We start from the raw sequence: 22,203 nt of genomic DNA, 5'->3' as shown, positions 1-22,203 counted from the left end.
TAATGGCTTCCAAGATAAGTTCTTTGAATGCTTCCCATTTTAAATTTGCTGTTGGTAACATCATCAGTTGGTCCCACTGTATAGAATTTAAATACTGTCTCAGTCCATCGTAGTCGCCTTTACGAAAGCAATAACCCTTCCCTTTACCCCTGATGGTAGTTACCTCTTTGAGTAAATCCCACTTCAGCACACTGCGATCACTGCCACCTAGTGGTTCATTTACCTGCAGATTCTTAATGCATGAAGAATCACTACTGATAATCAAATCAAGAGTATTACTCCCTCTAGTTGCCTCCCAAACAGGCTGATGTAGAAAAAAATCATCCAATAAATCCACAAAAGCCTTGCTAGTGTGTGAGTGACCAGCCCCCAAATTCGAGTCAATATCTGGGAAATTAAAATCCCCCATTATAAGACTCTCTGATTTACTGGCCCACTCTACTTCCCTGTATTAGTTTCTTATTACACTCATCAGAGTCATTAGGCCTATAGCACAATTCTACTCTCAATTTTGATCTCCCAATGCTTATGTCACACCAAATTGACTCGACACTGCACTGTCCAGCAATGTCAACTGGCTTCACTTCCTTGGATTTTATGTATTTCTTAACTAATAGCATAACCCCTCCTCCCTTCCTATCCTGTCTATCCTTTCTGTAGACATTGTACTCCCCAAATTCCAGTTCTGCATTCCTTATATCTGTGTGACACCACAATATCTGCCTTTGATGTTTTGAGCAATACCTCAAATGTATCAAATTTATTTACTAAACTCCTAGCATTGGTGTACACACAAGTATACATGCACCTGTTCTTTTTCTTAGCTACCCTAACACAACCTATGTGTTTATTTGTACCCCAATGATTCCCAGCAGTCTCTGAAATATCCTGCATCTTATTTTCCAGGCTGTGGCTCATTCCAATAGAAGCAGTGCAAGAATCACTTTCACCTCTGCCAGTGGCTACTGTTAATCTATTAGTCCTTGTATCCCCCCAATCTAGCAGTTTTCCGACCCACCTAACACTGCCTCGATAGCATCAGCAAACATTCTTGCACCCTTTCCATTTAAGTGTATCCCATCCCTGTAGAAGCAGTCTCTCCTGTTAACAAGTACAGACCAGGCTGAAAAAAATTCTATCCCTTGAGCCTTGCACAATCCTACCAGAGCCAAATTGATCGACAGGGCTCTCATCATATACTCCCTCCTATCGTGTCTGGGCAGAATTGCAGACACTTTCAAATTCAACTCTAATTCACGGTTTTTTTTTCAACAGTGACTCTTTCACTCTAATGATCCTTTACAGAGGGTTGATGAGCAAGTGGGGTAATAGTAGTAGTAGTAGTAGTAGTAGTGGCACATGATGCAAGAAAGCAAGTGTAGGAGCTTATGCAGCATCAGCCAAAAAAAAAAAAAAAAAAAAAAATCATCACACCATTCCCTCCAAATGCCTGTCCAGTTCCTCCTTAAATTTATTTAACCTATCAACTTCCACAACGACAGATGGAAGTTTGTTCCAGCAATTAACCACCCGCTGGCTAAAGGAAAATTTCCGCACATCTATTCTACATCTATCCTTTCTTAATTTGAACTTATGTCCCCGTAGGTTCGTAATCTGAACAAGTGGAAGGATCCCATCAGAATTCAGCGTGGTCAACCCATTCAAGGCCTTATAGACCTCAATCAGATCACCGCGCAGGTGCCTAGTCTCCAGCCACTGCAATTTGCAGAACTTAAGCCTCTCTTGGTAAGAGAATCCCTTCATTCCCCTCACCAATCGTGTTGCTCTTCTCTGTACACGCTCAAGCAAATCTACATCCTTCCTAAAATGAGGCCTCCAGACTTGTACGCAATACTCAAGGCGTGGCCTGACCATTGCCTTATACAGAGGGACAATCACCTCCTTTTCCCTGCTAGCAAAATTCCTATATATCATTGACAAAACCCCATGACCTGCCCTAGCAGCCTGTCTGCATTGCTCAGAAAACTTCATATCTGACTGCACAATTACTCCCAGGTCTTTTTCATTTTCTACCACCTTAAGTGTAGTACCACACAGTTGGTACGTTTCTCTGGGGTTACTTCTAGCCATATGCAGTACTTTGCATTTGTCAAGGTTGAACTTCAGTTGCCACTTCTTAATCCCATACTGGTGTTCCCATCTGCGTTTATCAACCAAAGAATTCGTTCAAATTGTAGCCAAACATCAGTATAACATTTGCTCTTTACAGAGTGGGATAATACCTATTAAGGATATTATTATATTGTAATTAAAATTATTTTTATATTATAATATTAATATTATAATTTATGGTTGGTGTGCCAGCTGCTTCAGGATCTTACCAATACCTATCATCAGACCATGCTGCAGCTGTCAAGTTTTTATCCTTGATCCAGGGTTTTTGTGTAGTATGAACAGAGGTCAAATGTTTCCATTTCTTTATATTCTTTTTCCAGATAAGCCCAAATCAACTTACAAATGCATGTTCCGATTAATTCAACAGAAAGCATTTCAAATCGGGGCAACTTTTCAATTAGGAAAATTCCAAGTTGAGTAGTAGTAGTAATGGAGGCATGTGATGCAAGAAAGCAAAAGTAAGAGCTTATGTAGCATCAGCCAAAAAACCAATTTCACACATCCATTCCCTCTAAAAGTTTGTCCAGTACCTCCTAGAATTTATTTAAGCTATCAACTTCCACAATGACAGATGGAAGTTTGTTCAGACAATTAACCACCCGCTGGCTAAAGGCAAATATCCGCACATCTATTCTATTACTTTCTTTCCTCGATTTGAACTTATGCCCCCTCAGGTTGTTAGTAATATGAGCATTTGCTCAACCCGTTCAAGGCCTTATACACCTCAATCAGATCACCATGTAGTGCCTAGTCTCCAGCCGTGGCAATTTGCAGAACTTAAGCCTTTCTTGTTAAGAGGACCCTTTCATTCCCCTCACCAATCTTGTTGCCCTTCTCTGTGCACACTGAATCAATTCCACATCCTTCCTAAATGAGGTCTCAAGACCTGTATGCAGTACTCAAGGTGTGGCCTGACCACTGCCTTATACAAAGGGATAATCACCGCCTTTTCCCTACTAGCAAAATTCTAGTATAGCATTGACAATATCCCATGACCTGTTTATATTGCTCAGAAAACTTCATATCTAACTGCACAATTACTCCCAGATATTTTTCATTTTCTACTACCCTAAGTGTAGTACTACACAGTTGGTACAGTTTCTCGGAGTTACTTTTACCTATATGCAGTACTTTGCATTTGTTAATGTTAAACTTCAGTTGCCACTTCTCAGCCCATCTGTCCAAATTTTCCAGATCCTATTGCAGTAGCAACACTGCCATTACTGTCATTAACAACCTTTGTATCATCTGCAAACTTCAACATTAAGCCTGATATACCTTCATTGATATCAGTGATAAATTCCCAAAACAACAATGGGCCCAGCACCAAACCCTGGGGGACTCCACTAATAACATTAGTTGTTGTTGTTGTTTGGTTTTTAGGAGCATTAGCAACTAAGGCCATATTGCTCCGGGGATATGCGGTGGTCATTCCGTGACCTTTCCGCATCCTCCGTATTTGGTGGTCATGGGCTTGAACCCCGGTCTAATCAAGAAGTGTGTGCTACGCACTGCTGCTCCTGCCCACCTGGCTACGGAGGCGCCTAATAATAATAATAACATTAGTCCACAAAGAGCAGTGTCCATTGATTACCACTGTCTTTTCCCACTCAACCATCCTTTTATCCGTTGTAGCAACTTACCCTTAATACCATACTGCTCCAATTTGCACATTAGTCTTCCATGCACAACGGTGTTAAAAGCTTTCCTGAAATCCAAGTATATGATATCAAAGTTATTTTTTGCACCCAGTTCCTTTATAACCACATCACAGTATTCCATCAAATTTGTCAGACAAGACTTTCCCTTAACAAACCCACGCTGTGTCCAAATTATTACTGTTGTCTTGTCTAGATGATCATGCAATGCATTTTTAACCAGTGACTCCATATTTTCCCTGGAACAGAAGTTAAATTAACTGGTCTGTAATTACTCATGTCACCCTTAGATCCCACGTTGTGAATTGGGGATACGTTTGCACATCTCTAGATTACAAAAGTGTTGTGTTCAGACCCAGAGAAGAAATATTTTGTGATGCTGATGTTAAGGACTGTTTATTTCATTTCAATCAAGCAATTTGGCAGAAAATACAACATTTAGGATTATGATTGGTATACATTGAGGAACAAATTGTCAGAAAGTTAATGAAGTCAATGGTGGGATTAGCATTTGTATCTTTAGAGCAAAGAGACAATTTGAGAACATCCACAGCCAGAACATCCTTCATATGAAAAGTGTGAAGAGTTTATAAAATACTTCGAAACAAATTGAACTGGATCCACTGCACACTTTCCGCCATCATTGTGGAATCATTATGTTTTGTCTGAGAGCCACTAATTTTGGCCCTCGGACAATCATGTGGAAGTATGGTATTATACCTTAAACAAATCTGTTGGGCACCATCATGTTAATATATGGAAGCAGATTACCCATTTAAAAAAAAAAATAGCAAGCTAACTTTAAGAGAATACTAGGATTTGAAAATGTTGGAAATCTTTCACCTCGTAAAAACCATAAATACAAGAGCATTAATAAGAAATTAATGAAATTAAGAGCAGACAGACAAAAAGGGAACATCGATTTACAGTTTTATTCAAGCAGTTGTTTACTTTCTTGCACTAAATGATTAGCATAATTTAAACTTTATAATAATTTGTATTTGTATATTATTCCTATGTTTATTTCTTTATTTGATATCAAAACATTTCTATTTTGAACATAATTTGTATAAAGAAAATAAATTATTATTTTGATGCTATATTTGTTTATATTTTTCATTGTTTTTGAAGTCCATTCTCATATTTTTATCACACCAAAAAAATAGGATATGGTTACACACAAACACTCACACAATAGAAATGTGATTAGAGCAAGTGGGACAATGCCGTATGTATAATGTATTTATGAAGGATAGGGAAGACAGAAGGAGGTGGCGGGGTCATGCTTCTTATCAAAAGCAGCCTGAATGCGACGAAAGCTTTAACAAATTCAGACATTTAACAGGCTAGTATAAAATCTGTATGGTGTAAGATTTTTTTTTTATGAAAACCCCAAACACGAGAGGTATTAGAACCTATAGTACTTAGTACCATGCTCGGGTTGGAGGTTGAGAAAACGAAAGTAGATATTTGTTGACATTAGACTTGAACTTCTGTAGACTGTAATTTTCAGGAAATACATATGAAGGGAGGTTGTTCCAGAAAGCGTAGTTGAATGAATAAATGAGGAAGATGAAAAGTTGGTTCTGTGAGTTTGAAGTTGGACAGTAAATGGATATTGGCTGGTGGTGGCACGTGTTTGGACTGTTTTGAAAGAGAGAGCAGGAATTATAGAAGCCAATTCAGAAGAACAGTGCCCATGGAAGTATCTGTAGAAAAGGCATGCAGAAGAAACAGTACGTCTATGAGACAGTGAGTGGAGAGACTCTGTTAGAGAGGGGTTTCTACTCTTAGTCTAAAGGAATATTGTTCCCCAGATGTGGGAACAATATTTCATGGTAGGGCGGATATGTGATGTGTACAGAGTGAAAGAAGAAACGTAAAAATGAGAGCAAAAGAGAAAACCAAGTTTTTTAGATGCAGAAGAAGCGATATTTGTAATGTGCTTGTGCCAAGAGAGATTAGAAGTCAGGGTAATCCCCAAAAGAGATATATCATTTTGCCTAGAAATTGGAGTGTCACTAAAGATAAGCAGAGGAGCAAAAGAATTCTTTTTGCGAGATATAAGACAAGACTGAGTTTTAGAAGGGTTGAAATCAACTAAGTTGTCTTTGCCCCACTGGAGAATTACCTGAAGATCGGCATTTAAGGAATTGGTAGCAGATTTTTGAGAAGTTGAAGCTGATTGAGCAGGACAAGGTTCCTCAAAATGGAAAGTGGAATGCAATGTGCTATCATCGGCAAAACTATGGATAGGATTTCCAGTCAATGGAAGAAGTTCATTAATATACAAAAGGGAAAAGAGTAGGGGAAAAAACTGAACCTTGGGGGACAAAAGCATTAGTGGAAAAGTTAGAAGACATAGAGCCATCTACCATCACCCTCAGTGAGTGATCAGAGAGAAATCTGGATAACCAATTACAAAAAACAGTTGGCAAACCATAAGATGGAAGCTTGTTTAGAAGACCTTTATGCCAAACACGATTGGAAGCCTTTGAAATGTCAAAAGCAACTGCTTGTGTTTCCCCAAACTTTTCCACTGAATTTGTCCATAAATGGGTAACATAAGCCAGAATATCACCCGTGCATCAACACTGACGAAATTCATACTGGTGATCTTTGTTCAGACAGAAGGTTTCTAAGTAGTTTAAGAGTTGGCTGTTAATCAATTTCTCCATTTCTTTAGAAAGAGTAGAAGTAATTGCAATGGGACGATAATTAGATGGGAGGGATTTGTCACCTTTTTAGGAACTGGTTGGATATGAGCAAATTTCCAAGTAGAACGAAAAACACCTTTGGAATAAGAAAGTGAAAAAAGGCGGCAAAGAACAGGAGTAAGTTCAGGACCACAGGTTTTGAGAACAAGTGGAGAAATACCATCAGGACCTGGAGCTTTCTTAGCAACAAGATTCATCCAAATCCTAACATCCTTTTGACGGAAGACCACAGGAGGCATTAAATGGAGCATGTTGGGAATGGTGGGAGGGGTTTTACCAAGATCATTAATACATGAGTTGGAAGAAAAATGGGATGCTAGCAGTTCAGCTTTATCCTTGGCTGAAGTGACAACAGAACCACCTGGTTTTGACAGAGGTGGGAGCAGAGATGGGCAAAAGTTGTGGCCAATAGCTTTGGCAAGAGACCAGAATGCTCGGCTACTATTAGGGCAAGAAGCAAGTTTTCTACTCTTAGTCTAAAGGACCACTTACTTCGACCGTGTACTAAGGGTTGTTTGTGAGAAAAAGATCAAGCATGTTGGCTGCATGGTTAGGATTGTCCGGTATTGTTGAAGGTAAATGAATAATCTGTGCAAGGTCATTAGTAATTGCAAAAGCCTCAGCATCTCGACCAGCTGGGTCGGTGTGACTAGAAAATGGAAGCTAGCTGGAATTGTGAACATTAAAATCACAAGGAAAATTACCTCACTGTTAGGAAAGTTGGACTGGAGAAAGTCAAGTTGTAAAGAGAGGAAGTCAAAGAACTCCAAGTGATTAGTGGAGTTGGGAGAACGGCAAAGACAACAGATGAATTTGACAGAATGAGGTAGAGAGATTTTAAGTAAGAGAAGAACGAAACGAGGAGATTCCAAATTACCAAATCTTTGACAGAAAATATTGGAATGGATATATGCAAAAGTACCACCTTTGAAGCAAAAGGAATCATACAGCGAATAATTTGGGCAACTGAGATGAGCAGTGGCTGAATCAACTGATAACTGAGATTCTGTCAGAAAAAGTACATGAGGTTTGGCAGACTGCAAGTGGAAATGGACATCGTTGAGATTAGAATTGAGACCACGTATATTTGAGAAATGAACTAGGAAGTGTTTGAGAGGTTCAGATCTTTTCGCAGAAAAGATCTAAACCTCCCAAACACTCCACTAATATAATGTGTCACAACACACAGTACATTGAACCCCTGCTGAAAATGGGGCTGCATAGCTGCAGGCCGATCCGAGTGCCCATGCTACCCATGGTCCACTGGTGATGGAGCCTACAATGGGCACGCGAGCATCAAAACTGGACCTTGAGTGATTGGAAGGTCATCTGGTCCGATGAATCGTGTGGACGGCCGGGTATGTGTGTGTGTTGTTTACCTGGGGAAGTGATGGTGCCTGGATGCACTGTGGGACAAAAACAAGCCGATGGTGGCGGTTTCATGCTTTGGGTGATGTTCTGCTGGGATACCCTGGGTCCAGTCATCCATGTGCCGGGAACTCTGACGTCTACCACCTACCTCAACATCATTGCTGACCAGGTACACCCTTTCATGGCAACAGTCTTCTCCTCTGGCAGTGCTGTCTTTCAGCAGCATAATGTGTCATGCCACACCACCCAGATTGTTCACGGTATATGAGGAAGACTTCCAGGTATTGTCCTGGCCTCCAAATTTCCCAGACATCAATCCCATTGAACATCTGTGGTTTGTGTTGGAACAGCAATTCTGATCTGCAGCATCTCAACCGTGGACCTTACAGGAGTTAAAGGAACTGCTGGTTACGTGTTGGTACCAGATACCACAAGACACATTTAGAAATCTTCTAAGTGGTCATAACATTTTGGCTCATCGGTGTATAACTTGAGCAATTACATAAAATAGGTTAAAACTTCTTAAATAATTGGAAATACTTACTCCACCCTCAGTTTTGTTAAATACAGGTAATGTTACTGTTGTCATCATTCCTAGTCCCTGAATAATAGAAAACAACTTTTTAAATAAATTGTAATTTTAATAATTTATTATTAAATATTAAAATCAAAATTATTAAAATGATCAAAGCAAACTTTTACAGCATGTAAGATATATATTAAGTTTATATTGCTTCTGAAAGTAGTACAAATATAACATGAGGAATAAAAAAACAGCAAAGAATTCTAAAAGTATCATGAAGTCAAACTCTTGTAATTGGTTCTGAATAGGGCTTATAATGAAGGGCTTGATGATGAAGAGGTTGAAGAAATGTACACAGAAATTGAGAGTCTTCTAGATGAGCAGAAAACCCACTACACTATTATTATGGGGGACTTCAATGCTAAGATTGGAAAAAGGTGCAGAAAGAGGAATTATAGGAAATTTTGGAATTAGTGAAAGAAATAAGAGGTGAAAGACTTGTGGAATTTGCAGAATCTCAAGGACTGTCAGTAATGAACACTTTTTTCAAGAAAAGGGTGAACAGAAATGTTTTGGGTGAGTCCAAATGGATTAACAATTAATGAAATCGACTTCATCCTCACTAACAGAAGATATATTGTGAATGATGTTACCGTCCTGAATAAGGTAAATGTTGGAAATGATCACAGAATGGTAAGATGTACACTTGATATAGATGTAGGAAAGGAAAGGAAAAAACTGACTCGAGTAAATAATACAAAGGTCTTTGAGATAACAGAAGAGGAGAAAAAGCAATATGTACTGGAACTTAAGAACAAGTTTGAGCTTCTGCAGACTGCTCAGGACCAAGATATCAACGAGGAATATTACAACTTTCTGAAAGTGATAAAGCCCAAGAAACCTATAGGGAAAAAGAAATCCAAAGAAGAAAAAATTAGTCAAGAAACACTTGTCATGATGAACCAAAGACGACAAATGAAGAGCAAGAAAAACACTGACAGGGAGAAAATTGAGTATATTGAGTTATGCAAAGCCAGTAGAAAGAGGCTCAGAGAGGACATAGGAAGATTTAACACAAGAAAAGTAGAACAAGCATTAAGGGAAAACAAAGGATTTAAATCAGCAGCCAGGAGCAGTAATACAGAAAGACAAATGATACTGAAACTGAAGAATAACAATGGTGTACTTATAAACAGCAGAGAAGGCATAATTCAAATAGCAGAAGGCTACTACAGAGAATTATACAAGGAACAAGGGAATGATGCCAGCAGTGGGGAAGATGGATTGCAAAGTAGCAACACATACGACATACCCAATATTGTTCCTGATGAGATAGAACATGCATTGAAGAAAATGAAGAATCAGAAAGCCCCGGGGGAAGATGAAGTTACTGTAGAGTTGTTAAAATTGGGAGGAAGAGACATAACACAAAAACTGGCAAGGCTCTTCACAAAGTGCATTAGAAAAGGTGTGACGCCTAAGAAGTGGAATAATGCAATCATAGTTTTCCTGCATAAGAAAGGAGATAAATCAGAAATTGGAAATTATAGACCAATTAGCTTGTTATCCCACATCTACAAGTTGTTCACAAGGGTCATTACTAACAGATTAGAAAGAATACTTGATGAGAATCAACCGAAAGAGCAAGCTGGCTTTAGACAGGATTCTCAACTATGGATCACCTTCACGTAATATCACAGCTAATGGAGAAAGCAAATGAATATAAAACACCATTATGCCTGGCATTTGTGGATTATGAAAAGGCATTTGACTCCATACAGCATAAGGCAATGTTTCGGGCACTGGAAAGACAAGGCAGAGATACCCCATATATTATGATTTTGAAGAAAATATATGAGAGTGCTACCTCCTTTATTAGACTAGACAAAGACAGTAGCAAATTTAAAATCGAGAAAGGAGTTCGACAAGGAGACACAATATCTCCGAAGCTGTTTACTGCTGCCCTTGAGGAAGCCGTCAGAAGATTAGACTGGTCGCAGAAAGGAGTCAATGTGAACGGGGAGTACCTAAACCATTTACGATTTGCAGATGACATTGCGGTCATAAGCCATGATCCCAAAGAATTAGAGGAAAATTTTAATCAGTTATGCACAGTTAGTAAGGATTTTGGACTAAAGATGAATATGGCTAAAACAAAAGTAATGATGAACAAGTATGCCACAGAAAGGGAAATAATGATTGAAGGAGCAGTAATTGAAAAGGTGGAGTCATATACTTATCTGGGACAAGTTATTAGCTGTAATAATGATAAATGGCTGGAAGTCAAGAGAAGAATAAATTTTGGATGGATAGCATTCAGGAAATATAGTCACATACTGAAGAGAAATATCCCAGTTTGTCTGAAACATTAGCATTAGCATTAGTAGAGGCATATGATGCAAGAAAGCAAGCTTATTCAGCATCAGCCAAAAAAAAAAAAAAAAAAAACCACTACTCCCATTTCACCCCTCCGTTCGTTCGAAATACCTGTCCAGCTGAGCCTTAAATTTATTTAGGCTATCAACTTCAACAACAAGCGATGGGAGTCTATTCCACAAACCAACTGCCCGCTGGCTAAAGGCAAATTTCCGCACATCTATCCGACATCCGTCCTTCCTCAATTTGAATTTATGCCCTCTCAGGTGATTATTCTGAGCAAGAGGAAGAATCCCATCGGCATTGAGCATGCTCAAGCCATTCAAAGCCTTATACACCTCTACAGATCACCTCGCCGATGCCTAGTCTCCAGGCTCTGTAATTTGCAAAACTTAAGCCTTTCTTCGTAAGAGCAACCCTTTGTTCCATTCACTAATCTTGTTGCCCTTCTCTGTACTCGTTCGAGCAGCTCTACATCCTTCTTGAAATGAGGCCTCCAGACCTGTATACAGTACTCAAGGTGTGGCCTGACCAATGCCTTATACAAGGGAATAATCACATCCTTATCCCTGCTAGAAAAATTCCTGTATATCATTGACAAGACACCATGAGCTACTCTTGCAGCTCGTCTGCACTGCTCAGAGAACTTCATATCTGCCTGCACAATTACCCCCAGGTCCTTTTCATTCTCTACCACTGTCAGCATAGTACCATAGAGTTGATACGTTGATCTGGGGTTACTGTTTCCCATATGTAGTACTTTACATTTGTCAATGTTAAACTTCATTTGCCACCTCTCAGCCCATCTGCTCAACCTTTCCAGATCCTGTTGCAGCAGCATAGTATCAGTAGTGTCCTTAACAACCCTGCCAACCTTGGTATCGTCTGCAAACTTGGACATTAAGCCTGATACACCATCATCAATATCATTTATAAATACAGAAAACAACAATGGACCCAACACTGAACCCTGAGGAACTCCACTAATAACATTAGTCCACGTTGAGCAGTGTCCATTGATTACCACTCTCTGTCTTCTGCCACTCAACCATCCCCTTATCCATAGCAGCAATTTGCCTCCAATGCCACACTTCTCCAATTTGTGCAGCAGTCTTCCATGCGCAACAGTATCAAAAGCCTTTCTAAGATCCAAATATATAATATCAAAGTTATTCCCTGCATCCAGTTCTTTTGTGACTACATCATAGTATCCAATCAAATTGGTCAGACAAGACCTGCCCTTAACAAACCCATGCTGTGTCTGAGCTATAACTGAATTCTTGTCCAGATGATCCTGCAGTGCTTCTTTAACCAGTGCCTCCATTAATTTTCCTGGAACCGAAGTTAAACTAACAGGTCTATAATTACTTGTGTCAGCCTTTGATCCTCCTTTGTGAATTGGGGTTACATTTGCACATCTCCAGTCCATGGGTACCTCCCCTGAGTCCAAAGAAACTCTCATAATTATGGCTAGGGGTTTGCTTACTTCCTTTGCTGCCTCCTTTAATATAACTGGATAGATCCCATCCACCCCTGGTGCCTTTTTTATGTTTATCCTCAGCAATTTCTCCTCCACTTTCCTCTCAGTTATTAGAAAATAATCTAGCTCACTGCCAATGTTTACTTCACCTACGACATTCCCCTTCCTGAATAACTCCTCATGTGTGAATGTAGATGCAAAATACTCATTTAGATTGTTAGCCACCTGAGCAGGATCCTCAACTGTTGAACCATCAACATCCAGTGGACCAATCTGATTCATCCCTTTCCTTCTTGAGTTTAAATAGGTAAAGAACTCTTTTCTGTTTTTCTTTGCGTCCTTTGCCAAGGATTTCTCATAATCTGCCTTTGCCTGCCTAATCTCCTTTGTGACTTGGTTAAAGACCAACTTATATCTATCATAGGCTTCCATGTCACCCATTAATTTGTATGTATCCCATGCATTTTTCTTCTCTGCCATATGTCTCATTAGTTCATCTGACAACCATTTAGGCCTGAACCTTGAACAATATTTCTTGGTTGGTATGTAAAGCCTGGTAGCTTCCAAGATTAGTTCCTTGAATGCTTCCCATTTTGAATTTGCTGTTGGTAACATCATCAGTTGGTCCCACTGTATAGAATTTAAATACTGTCTCAGACCATCATAGTCGCCTTTACGAAAGCAAAAACCCTTCCCTTTGCCTCTGATGGTAGTTACCTCCTTGAGTAAATCCCACTTCAGCACACTGTGATCACTGCCACCCAGTGGTTCCTTTATCTGCAGATTCCTAATGCATGAAGAATCACTACTGATAATCAGATCAAGAGTATTACTCCCTCTAGTTGCCTCCCGAACATGCTGGTGTAGAAAACAATCATCCAATAAATCCACAAAAGCCCTGCTAGTGTGTGAGTGACCAACCCACAAATTCCAGTCAATATCTGGGAAATTAAAATCCCCCATTATAAGACTCTCTGATTTACTGGCCCATTCTATTTCCCTGTACAGTATCTTATTCTCATCAGAGTCATTAGGCCTATAGCACACTCCTACTCTCAATTTTGATTTACCTATGCTTATGTCACACCAAACTGACTCGACACTGCCCTGTCCATCAATGTCGACTGGCTTCACTTCCTTGGATTTTATGTTTTTTAACTAATAGCATAACCCCTCCTCCCCTCCTGTCCTGTCTATCCTTTCTATACACATGGTAATCACCAAATTCCAGTTCTGCATTCCTTATATCTGTGTGACACCACGTCTCTGATATCCCAACAATATCTGCCTTTGATGTTTTGAGCAATACCTCAAATTCATCAAATTTATTTACTAAACTCCTAGCATTGGTGTACACGCAAGTATACCTGCACTTGTTTCTATTCTTAGCTACCCTAACACAACCCATGTGTTTACTTGTATCACAATGACTTCCAGCAGTCTCTGAAATATCCTGCATCTTGTTTTTCAGGCTTCTGCTCATTCCAATAGAAGCAGTGCAAGAATGTCTTTCACCTCTGCCAGTGGCTACTGTTAATCCATTAGTCTTTGTCTCCCCCCAAGCTAGCAGTTTTCCGACCCACCTAACACTGCCTCGATAGCATCAGCAAATATTCTTGCACCCTTTCTATTTAAGTGTATCCCATCCCTGTAGAAGCAATCTCTCCTGTTAACAAGTACATTCCAGGCTGAAAAAAATTCTACCCCTTGAGCCTTGCACAATCTTTCCAGGGCCGAATTGATCGACAAGGCTCTCATCATATACTCCCTCCTATCGTGTCTGGGCAGAATTGCAGACACTTTCAAATTTAACCCTACTTCACGGCTTTTTTTCAACAGTGACCTGTACTTGTTAAGTAATTCCGCTGGTCTCCTACTCTTAATGTCATTAGTGCCAACGTGTACAACTATATCACCTTTTGTGCCCTTAAAAGATGATATCTGCTCTACAACGTCATCAACCCTTGCCCCTGGCAGACATACCCTGGTCCTGTTCCACCTATCCTTTTTACAAAGCATGTTCCCCGTTTCCCTGACAATAGAAACGTAAAATAACGAACCAATGTATACTCCCCACCTTGGGCACTCACCAAAAGAATGGAAGAGAAGCTGAGAATTACACAGCGAAGAATGGAATGAATTATATTAGGAATCAGACTGTTAGATAAGAAGAGAAACACATGGATTAGGCAGCAAACTCAAATAGAGGACATTCTTATCAAAACTGAAGAACTAAAATGGTCTTGGGCAGGACACCTAGCTCGAAGACATGATGACAGATGGACTAAGAAAATAACTGAATGGTACCCAAGAGGAGCTAGAAGAAAACCTGGAAGACAAAGGCGGAGATGGATAGATGAAATTCATGAGTTTTTGGGTAGTAAATGGATGGCCAGTTTGTTTGTTGTTTGTTATTTGGTTTTTAGGAGCATTAGCAACTAAGGCCATATTGCTCCTGGATATGTGGTGGTCATTCCCTGACCTTTCCGCATCCTCCGTATTTGGTGGTGACGGGCTCGAACCCCGGTCTAATCAAGAAGCGTGTGCTACGCACTGCTGCTCCTTCCCACCTGGCTAGGATGGCCAGTGCTCAAAACAGAAGGAACTGGAAAGTTGCTGGAGAGGCCTTCATCCTGCAGTGGATTGAAAATGGCTGATGATGATGATGATTAGGGCTTATAATACCGGGATCCCGGTAATTTTTTTCTGGTATTGAAATACCGGTATTGATACAAAAAAACACCGGTTTTCCGGTACTAATTTTAAAAAAATAATTGCTTATAATTTAATCACATAAGGTTATAAAATCATTTTTATGTGGTTATGACGTCATTATCACTACGTCGTTATCCTACCGATAAATCATCGATAGGACACCACGCAACATTGCAACCTGTCCACAATTCTCGGACAACTTCATGTCTGACCGTATCGTAACTCCCAAGTCCCATTCCTCCACTACTGACTTTAGTTCAACTCCACCAAGTGATTAAGTTATTTTGAGGTTGCTGTTCCCCAAGTGTAAGACCTTGCATTTTGCCAAATTAAAGCATAGCTACCACTTTTCTGACCATCCTGGAAGTCTATCTAGGTCACTCTGAAGAAGCTCTGCTTGGCAGTGATCATTAACTGCTCCGCTGATCTTTACATCATCTGCAAGTTTAGACCTCACGCCCTCCATCCCTTCATAGATGTCATTTAAGATAATCAAAAACAACAGTGGTCCCAATACTGATCCTTGGGGAACCCCACTTCTTACATTAAGGAATAACCCCAATTCCCCATTTTGAGGAATAACCATTTATCACAACCCTCTGCCTGGTGCCCTCAAGCCATTGTGCTATCCATCTAAGGATTTTCCTTTTACAAAACCATGCTGTGTATCCTACAGAATTCCATTTCCATCTAAATGATTCTGAATTCCACCCGTGATCATTGCCTCCATGATTTCCCTTATTACTGAAGTTGGACTGGCCGGTCGGTAATTTCCCATTACACTCCTAGAACTGCCTTTATGTTCCAATTTACACCAATCCAACGGAATATCTCCTGAGCAGCAATGCTCTCATAACCAGCCTTAATGGTTCAATGCACTCACTTGCCACCTCCTTTAAGATTATAGGATATATGCTATCAACCACAGGAGCCTAACTTGCCTGTAAGTGCAAATGTTCTCATTAAATAATCATTTGAAATTTCAACATCATTAATTACATTTTTTTCAACTTCACTTCCACAAAGGTTTTTTTTTTATGTACATATCGATGAAAAGTAACTGTTGAGTTCATCTGCAAGTTCAGCTGTGGTATCTAATACTGTCCCACATCCATTACATAAGGGTCTAATCTGATTTGTCCTTCTGTTCTCTGCATTTATATATGTGAAGAATTCCTTAACTGCACTCTTTGCTCTCTTTTTTATTCATTATTCACACTCTTTGCTCTCTTTTTTATTCATTATTCACACTCTTTGCTCTCTCCCAGACTCAGTAAAGATCTTCTTCCAGTCACATATGAGTAGAAGCAACCCCAGAGAAACGTACCAACTGTGTGGTACTACACTTAAGGTGGTAGAAAATGAAAAAGACCTGGGAGTAATTGTGCAGTGAGATATGAAGTTTTCTGAGCAATGCAGACATCAATGATATCAATGATATACAGGAATTTTGCTAGCAGGGAAAAGGTGATTGTCCCTCTGTATAAGGCAATGGTCAGGTCACGCCTTCAGCTAAAACGAGGCCTCCAGGTCTGGAGGCCTCATTTTAGCAAGGATGTAGAGTTGCTTGAGCAAGTACAGAGAAAGGCTACAAAATTGGTGAGGGAAACAAAAGGGTACTCTTACTAAGAAAAGCTTAAGTTCTGCAGATTGCAGCATCAGGAGACTAGGCACCTACAAAGTGATCTGATTGAGATGTATAAGGCCTTGAATGGGTTGAGAATACTGAATTCCGATGGGATTCTTCCACTTGTTCAGATTACAAACCTAAGTGGGCATAAATTCAAATTGAGGAAAGACATATGTAGAATAGATGTGTGGAAATTTGCCTTTAGCCAGCAGGTGGTTAATTGCTGGAACAAGCTTCCATCTGTCATTATGGAAGTTGATAGGTTAAATAAATTTAAGGAGGAACTGGACAAACATTTAGAGGGGATTGTTTTGTAATTTTTAAAATTTTTTTTTTGGCTGATGCTACATAAGCTCATAACACTTGCTTTCTTGCATCACATGCCGCCACTACTACTACTACTACATAGTTCTCTGAGGAGCTGTTGTGGCCACCAACAAAATCCTCCAACTGCATCGATCATATGCTATACAAGAGGCACTGCAAAATGTCATGCCCAAAAGTTCACTGATCTCATCCTTCCACCTAGTTGCAGGTCTTCCTTTAACAGCAGTTTTTGGAGTTGGTTTTGTTATGGTCTCTGTGGCATCAGATAATGTGGTGGTATGCTATTGCCTACCACATGGCTGATTTTGAAAGGGGCCGGCTTTAATCATAGGAAGAGTCATCATGTATCCCACAAGATGCTCTTTAAGAGGAAAGATGACTACAGCAGAGCCCCACTTAGTGCCCACCATTATTTTTTTTTTAATCTTCAGTGAGGTGCTGCATTATCCCTCTCTTCCTCTCTCAATCTCTAGCTAATAATGACCAATATATTAATGATTTTTAGATAGTATGAATCAGAGCTGTATTACTCAATATGTTCTACGTTGGTAATAATATTAGTAAATACTAATATTCACGATAGTTTGTACAGGCTTAGTCCCATTGAATAAATTTTAAATTATAGCCAGATAAAATGTTAAGTATTTATGCGATGCTATAACATAGGCAAACAATCAGCTGACCATTAGAACTTTTTTTTTTTTTTTTTTGGTAGTTGTTGGCGCATCGGCTTCTGTGGCCATAATGCACCTCCCAAGGTTTTTGCAGTACTTTGATCCAAGCCCGAGGCAGGATTCGAACCCGCGACCTTTGGGTTGCCAGGCAGGCACTTTACCCACCCAGCCAGCCAGGGTCAGCCAATTAGAACTAAGAACGTTCCAACTGTGAAATAAATGCATATCTATAAGTAGTTGAATACTACCTGATATGGTGCAAAAACACTCAATCCTAACTACAATGCAACTCGTTAACAAGGTGATCACTAAGAAAAATCAAATAACTCTTCTTAATATCACATTTTAACCTAAAATCCAGGAGCACACAGTAACTGCATTAAGATACTATAGTGAAAGTTATATTTTGCTTAATAAAACGTCTTTCTCTTTCAGAAAATGATGAACATAATTCAACCATGGAAGACCAACATCGAACAGAACATCAGTGTTTTGCAAGTTCTTTCCAAAATAAGAAATTGCCCGACTCCAATGAGATTTTAAAAGATGAACTTGAGTCAGAAATTAATGAAATACTTTTAACTATTTTTGCTAAAAAAGTTCAAAACCTAGAAAATATGGACTGGGATTGTCTACAATTATCTCAGTACAATAGTACCAGAATAGAATCCGAAAGGGTGTTTTCTGCAGTTTTCTGACATGGATCTGGTTCCAATCCATTCTCTTTTTGAAGAGACTAAAAACAAATTAAATCTGTCATTACTATGACGAACAATGACAATGGGAAAACAAATTTAGGCATTTTATCGTTTTACAAAATTCCAAACACTCCAACAATACTGATGAACCTAGTCTAGTCTGCATAAGATTATCATCTATTTTGACCGGGAAATACTCATCTCAAGAGTTGTAAACTGTTTCTGCACTTCATTCTTCATCTCACAAACAATCCTCCTAAATGCATTAGACCACTAAATGAAAAAACATCTGGTTAGGAAAAAAAAAAGTATGACCTAAACTTGGCTTTAATAATATCAACTGCCCTCTGTGAGAACTTTCTAAAAGTTTCTAGTATGTGAAGAAGAGAATCTTGCTCCATTCCTTCTGTAAGGCTACTGGCTAGTTTGTTGTTTGAACTAGCTAGTTTGTCTTATTCAGGCTTTCCAGTTCTCTTCCAAAATATCCCAAAGGTTCAAAATTGAATTTTATGTGGATTCCGAGCTGGAAATGGCAAGCTTACCAAATTACTTTTCTTAAACTGTTGTTGCACTGACTGTGCTTTAGGAAGAGGAGCACTGTCATGCTGATACAATACATAGCTGCATTTCTAGTTTCACTGAGGGAAACCAGCAAAGTCCAAACCATGTAAAACTTTTTTTTAAAGAGTTTTACATGGTTTGGACTTCATTTACATATGGTTTGAACCTTTGCCAGCAATTTCTCATAATCTGCCTTTGCCAGTCTAACATTTTCTGTGGCACTTCTTCTTTTTCTTCTTCCAGTCACATAGCTCCCTGAGGAGCTGTTGTGGCCACCAACAAATTCCTCCAACTGCATTCATCATGTGCTCTACGAGCAGCATTGCAGAGTGTCATGCCCAAAAGTTCACTGATCCCATCCTTCCACCTAGTTGCAGGTCTTCCTCTGCACCTCTTCCCCTTGATTTTTCCTTCCATTATATTCTTCAACAGAAAGTTTTCCCTTCTTACTATATGACCAAAATACTTGAGTTTTCTTTTGTTCATGCTATATTGATCTGTGGCACTATTACAGATCAATTTGTAGCTGTTATAGGCTTCAGTACTTTTTATTGCTCTGTAACCTTTCCATTTTTTTTTTTTTTTTTTTCTGCTCAAGTAATCTGTCAAATCATCCAACTTGGAATCCTCCTCATGGAGTATTTTTTAATGGTATATACGCATTCAAGGATTCTGCGATTAATGTTTTAAAGGTATACCGTAATTCAATTGTATTCGCTCTCTGTGAGATATCTACTCAGTTAATAGAGGCCATGTAGCACCTTAAACGACCATGATTTCCTTTCCCGAAATTATAACCTTTCCTTTAACTAATGCTACCTCTCCCTTCATCGTCCACCATAGAACTCTGTGATCACTTCCTGCTACTGGTTCCTGTACTGTCAGCCCTATTATTTCATCTAGTTCATGGGTGATGATTGGGTCTAGAATATTCTTTTCCCTAATACTTTCCCTGACATGTTGATGCAAATAACAATTATCTTGTTCAGCTGTTCCAAAAATACTGAGATTTACAGACCCCTTCAAAAAAGTTTGCAGACCCCTACATATATACATATGCACATGTTTGTGTGTATATATGTATGATATAATATCGGTGTAAAATACACCACAGTTTACCCATAAATTTAACTACATAAGTAGTGTAACGGCATCGTTTGATTTTTATCTCATATTGTGGCTACCTTTACAACAAGATACCAGGTATTGCACTACTTCGAATAAATAATGCTTCTCTAGTAGAGGAGACTACTGTTATTTATTCTCAGTGGTCACCACCACCCAGATGCATTTTGGACCTTGTTGGCTCACTCATTGGTAGGAGGGCAGGTACCCTGGTGATGGCATGTCTGCATTATCAGGGTACCCGCCCTCCTACTGACGAGTGAGCCAACAAGCTCTGGAATGCATCTGGGTTGTGATGCCCACTGAGAATAAATAACAATAGTCTCCTCTACTAGAGAAGCGTTATTTATTCGAAGTAGTGCAATACCTGGTATCTTGTTGTAAAGGTAGCCACAATATGAGATAAAAATCAAATGATGCCATTACACTACTTATGTAGTTAAATTTATAGGTAAACTATGGTGTATTTATACCGATATTATATAGTTAATTTCACCCATAACATATTATGCCTTGTGCATTTAGTCTTCAAAATATATGTATGAACACTGGGTTTTCTGAAAAGAAAATTCAACATTTTATGTGTGAAACAACTCAACTTTATTCTTATTTTTATACAGATATATAATAATAACTTTATTTATCATCAGTTTGCTATACATAGAACAAATAATTTGAAATATGTATACAATAATCGTATAGAAAATAAATAATGTTCTATAATGAAATTCATTGTGATTCTATCAGTATAAGTATACTTTTAAGAAAATAAACACATATTACATGATACCTTCTGAACATTTTGCAAACGCTCTGGAACTGGTCTATGGACCCCAGTTTGGGAAACACTGATCTAGTTGATTTAAAATTTGTCCCCATGTAGAGTTTCCTTCTCATTTGGTCCAATCAATTAGAGGCAAATTAAAATCACCCATAATAAGAATGTCTTATCATGGGTGATTTTAACTTGCCCATTCTGTTTGCATGTAGAGGCTCTTATCATAATCTTCACAATTACCTGGCCTGTGTATCACTCCCACTCTCATTATACCTTTTCTTCCAACTATCTCACACCATACAGATTCTATACTGGCAAAAATTCTCAATCCGGGAAAGCTTTTGTTGCGCTTAGACTGCTTTTGATAAGAAGCATGACCCCCACTACTCTTTCTATCTGCCCTATCCTTCGAAGCTAAATACATTGTACATACCATACTAAAACTTATCATCCCCTATTTCCAGGTGGCACCACATTTGCGTTAGTCCTATTTATTTCAGCGTTACTTGTCTAACCAGTTTGTTTGTTTGTTTAGTTTTTTTTAGGAGCATTAGCAACTAAGGCAATATTGCTCCAGGGATATGCGGTGGTCATTCCCTGACCTTTCCGCATCCTCCATATTTGGTGGTCACGGACTCAAACCTCGGTCTAATCAAGAAGCGTGTGCTACGCACTGCTGCTCCTGCCCACCTGGCTACGGAGGCGCCGTCCTAACCAGTATAGATTCACTCATTTTATTGTTGACACTTCTGACATTACCATATAAACAATTAAGACTGTGTTCTTGTATAGTTAACTACCCTGACACACACCTTTAAATTATTTAAGCTTGCTTCCCTCGCATTACTACCCACTCATTTGAAAGTTTTCTGCCCTCAGAACATCTTGCTAATACAATCTGTTGCAGTAACAAACAAGAATTCTTGAGGTATATGCAAGTTCAGAATATGTATATGCATTTGACCATATCATCAGATAAACACATATCTATATTACCCTTGTCACCCCTAAACCTTTAAGGTATCCTCAATGATACTGCTAAAAACCTTTGCACCACCTTTGTTTAAATGTATCCTGTCTCTACAAAACAGATTCCTTCTACCTAAAAATGTGGGCCAAACTGATAAAAATTTCCCCATGCAGAGTCCTTCAAGTCTTGAGTTAATCCACAATGCTTTCAGCATGTAATCACTCCTATTGTGCCTGGGCAGAATTGCAGTCACATAGACTTTCTGACATAACTCACAGCATTTCTTCAGCATTAAATGAAGGAGGACTGAATTGATTGACAAGGCTCTCACCATGTACTTCCTCTTATTATGTCTGGGCTAAATTCCAGACACTTTCCAGGAAGATAGAAATGAAGGTTGATATGCTATATTAAAATTTACACTTGAAAGTGTCTTAATGCTATCCCAAAAAAAAAAATAAATA

General features: G+C 39.0%; 1 protein-coding gene across 3 annotated transcripts in view; it reads right to left on the bottom strand.

Moving 5' to 3' along the window:
• LOC150078191 (voltage-dependent calcium channel subunit alpha-2/delta-2-like) overlaps nt 1-22,203 on the bottom strand; it is a 663,667-nt gene that overhangs the window by 440,996 nt on the left and 200,468 nt on the right. For all 3 annotated transcript variants that reach the window (XM_090384688.1, XM_090384689.1, XM_090384690.1), the window contains one exon: nt 8,427-8,483. In XM_090384688.1, the coding sequence (XP_090240814.1) occupies nt 8,427-8,483 (57 nt within the window). The remainder of the gene's footprint in view (nt 1-8,426; nt 8,484-22,203) is intronic.

Source organism: Mastigoproctus giganteus, chromosome 11 (genome assembly GCF_048544385.1).
Source record: "Mastigoproctus giganteus isolate SK-2022 chromosome 11, ASM4854438v1, whole genome shotgun sequence".
NCBI lineage: Eukaryota > Metazoa > Arthropoda > Arachnida > Uropygi > Thelyphonidae > Mastigoproctus > Mastigoproctus giganteus.
Note: the sequence above shows the minus strand (reverse complement) of the source record. Positions and strands in the feature narration are given on the sequence as shown.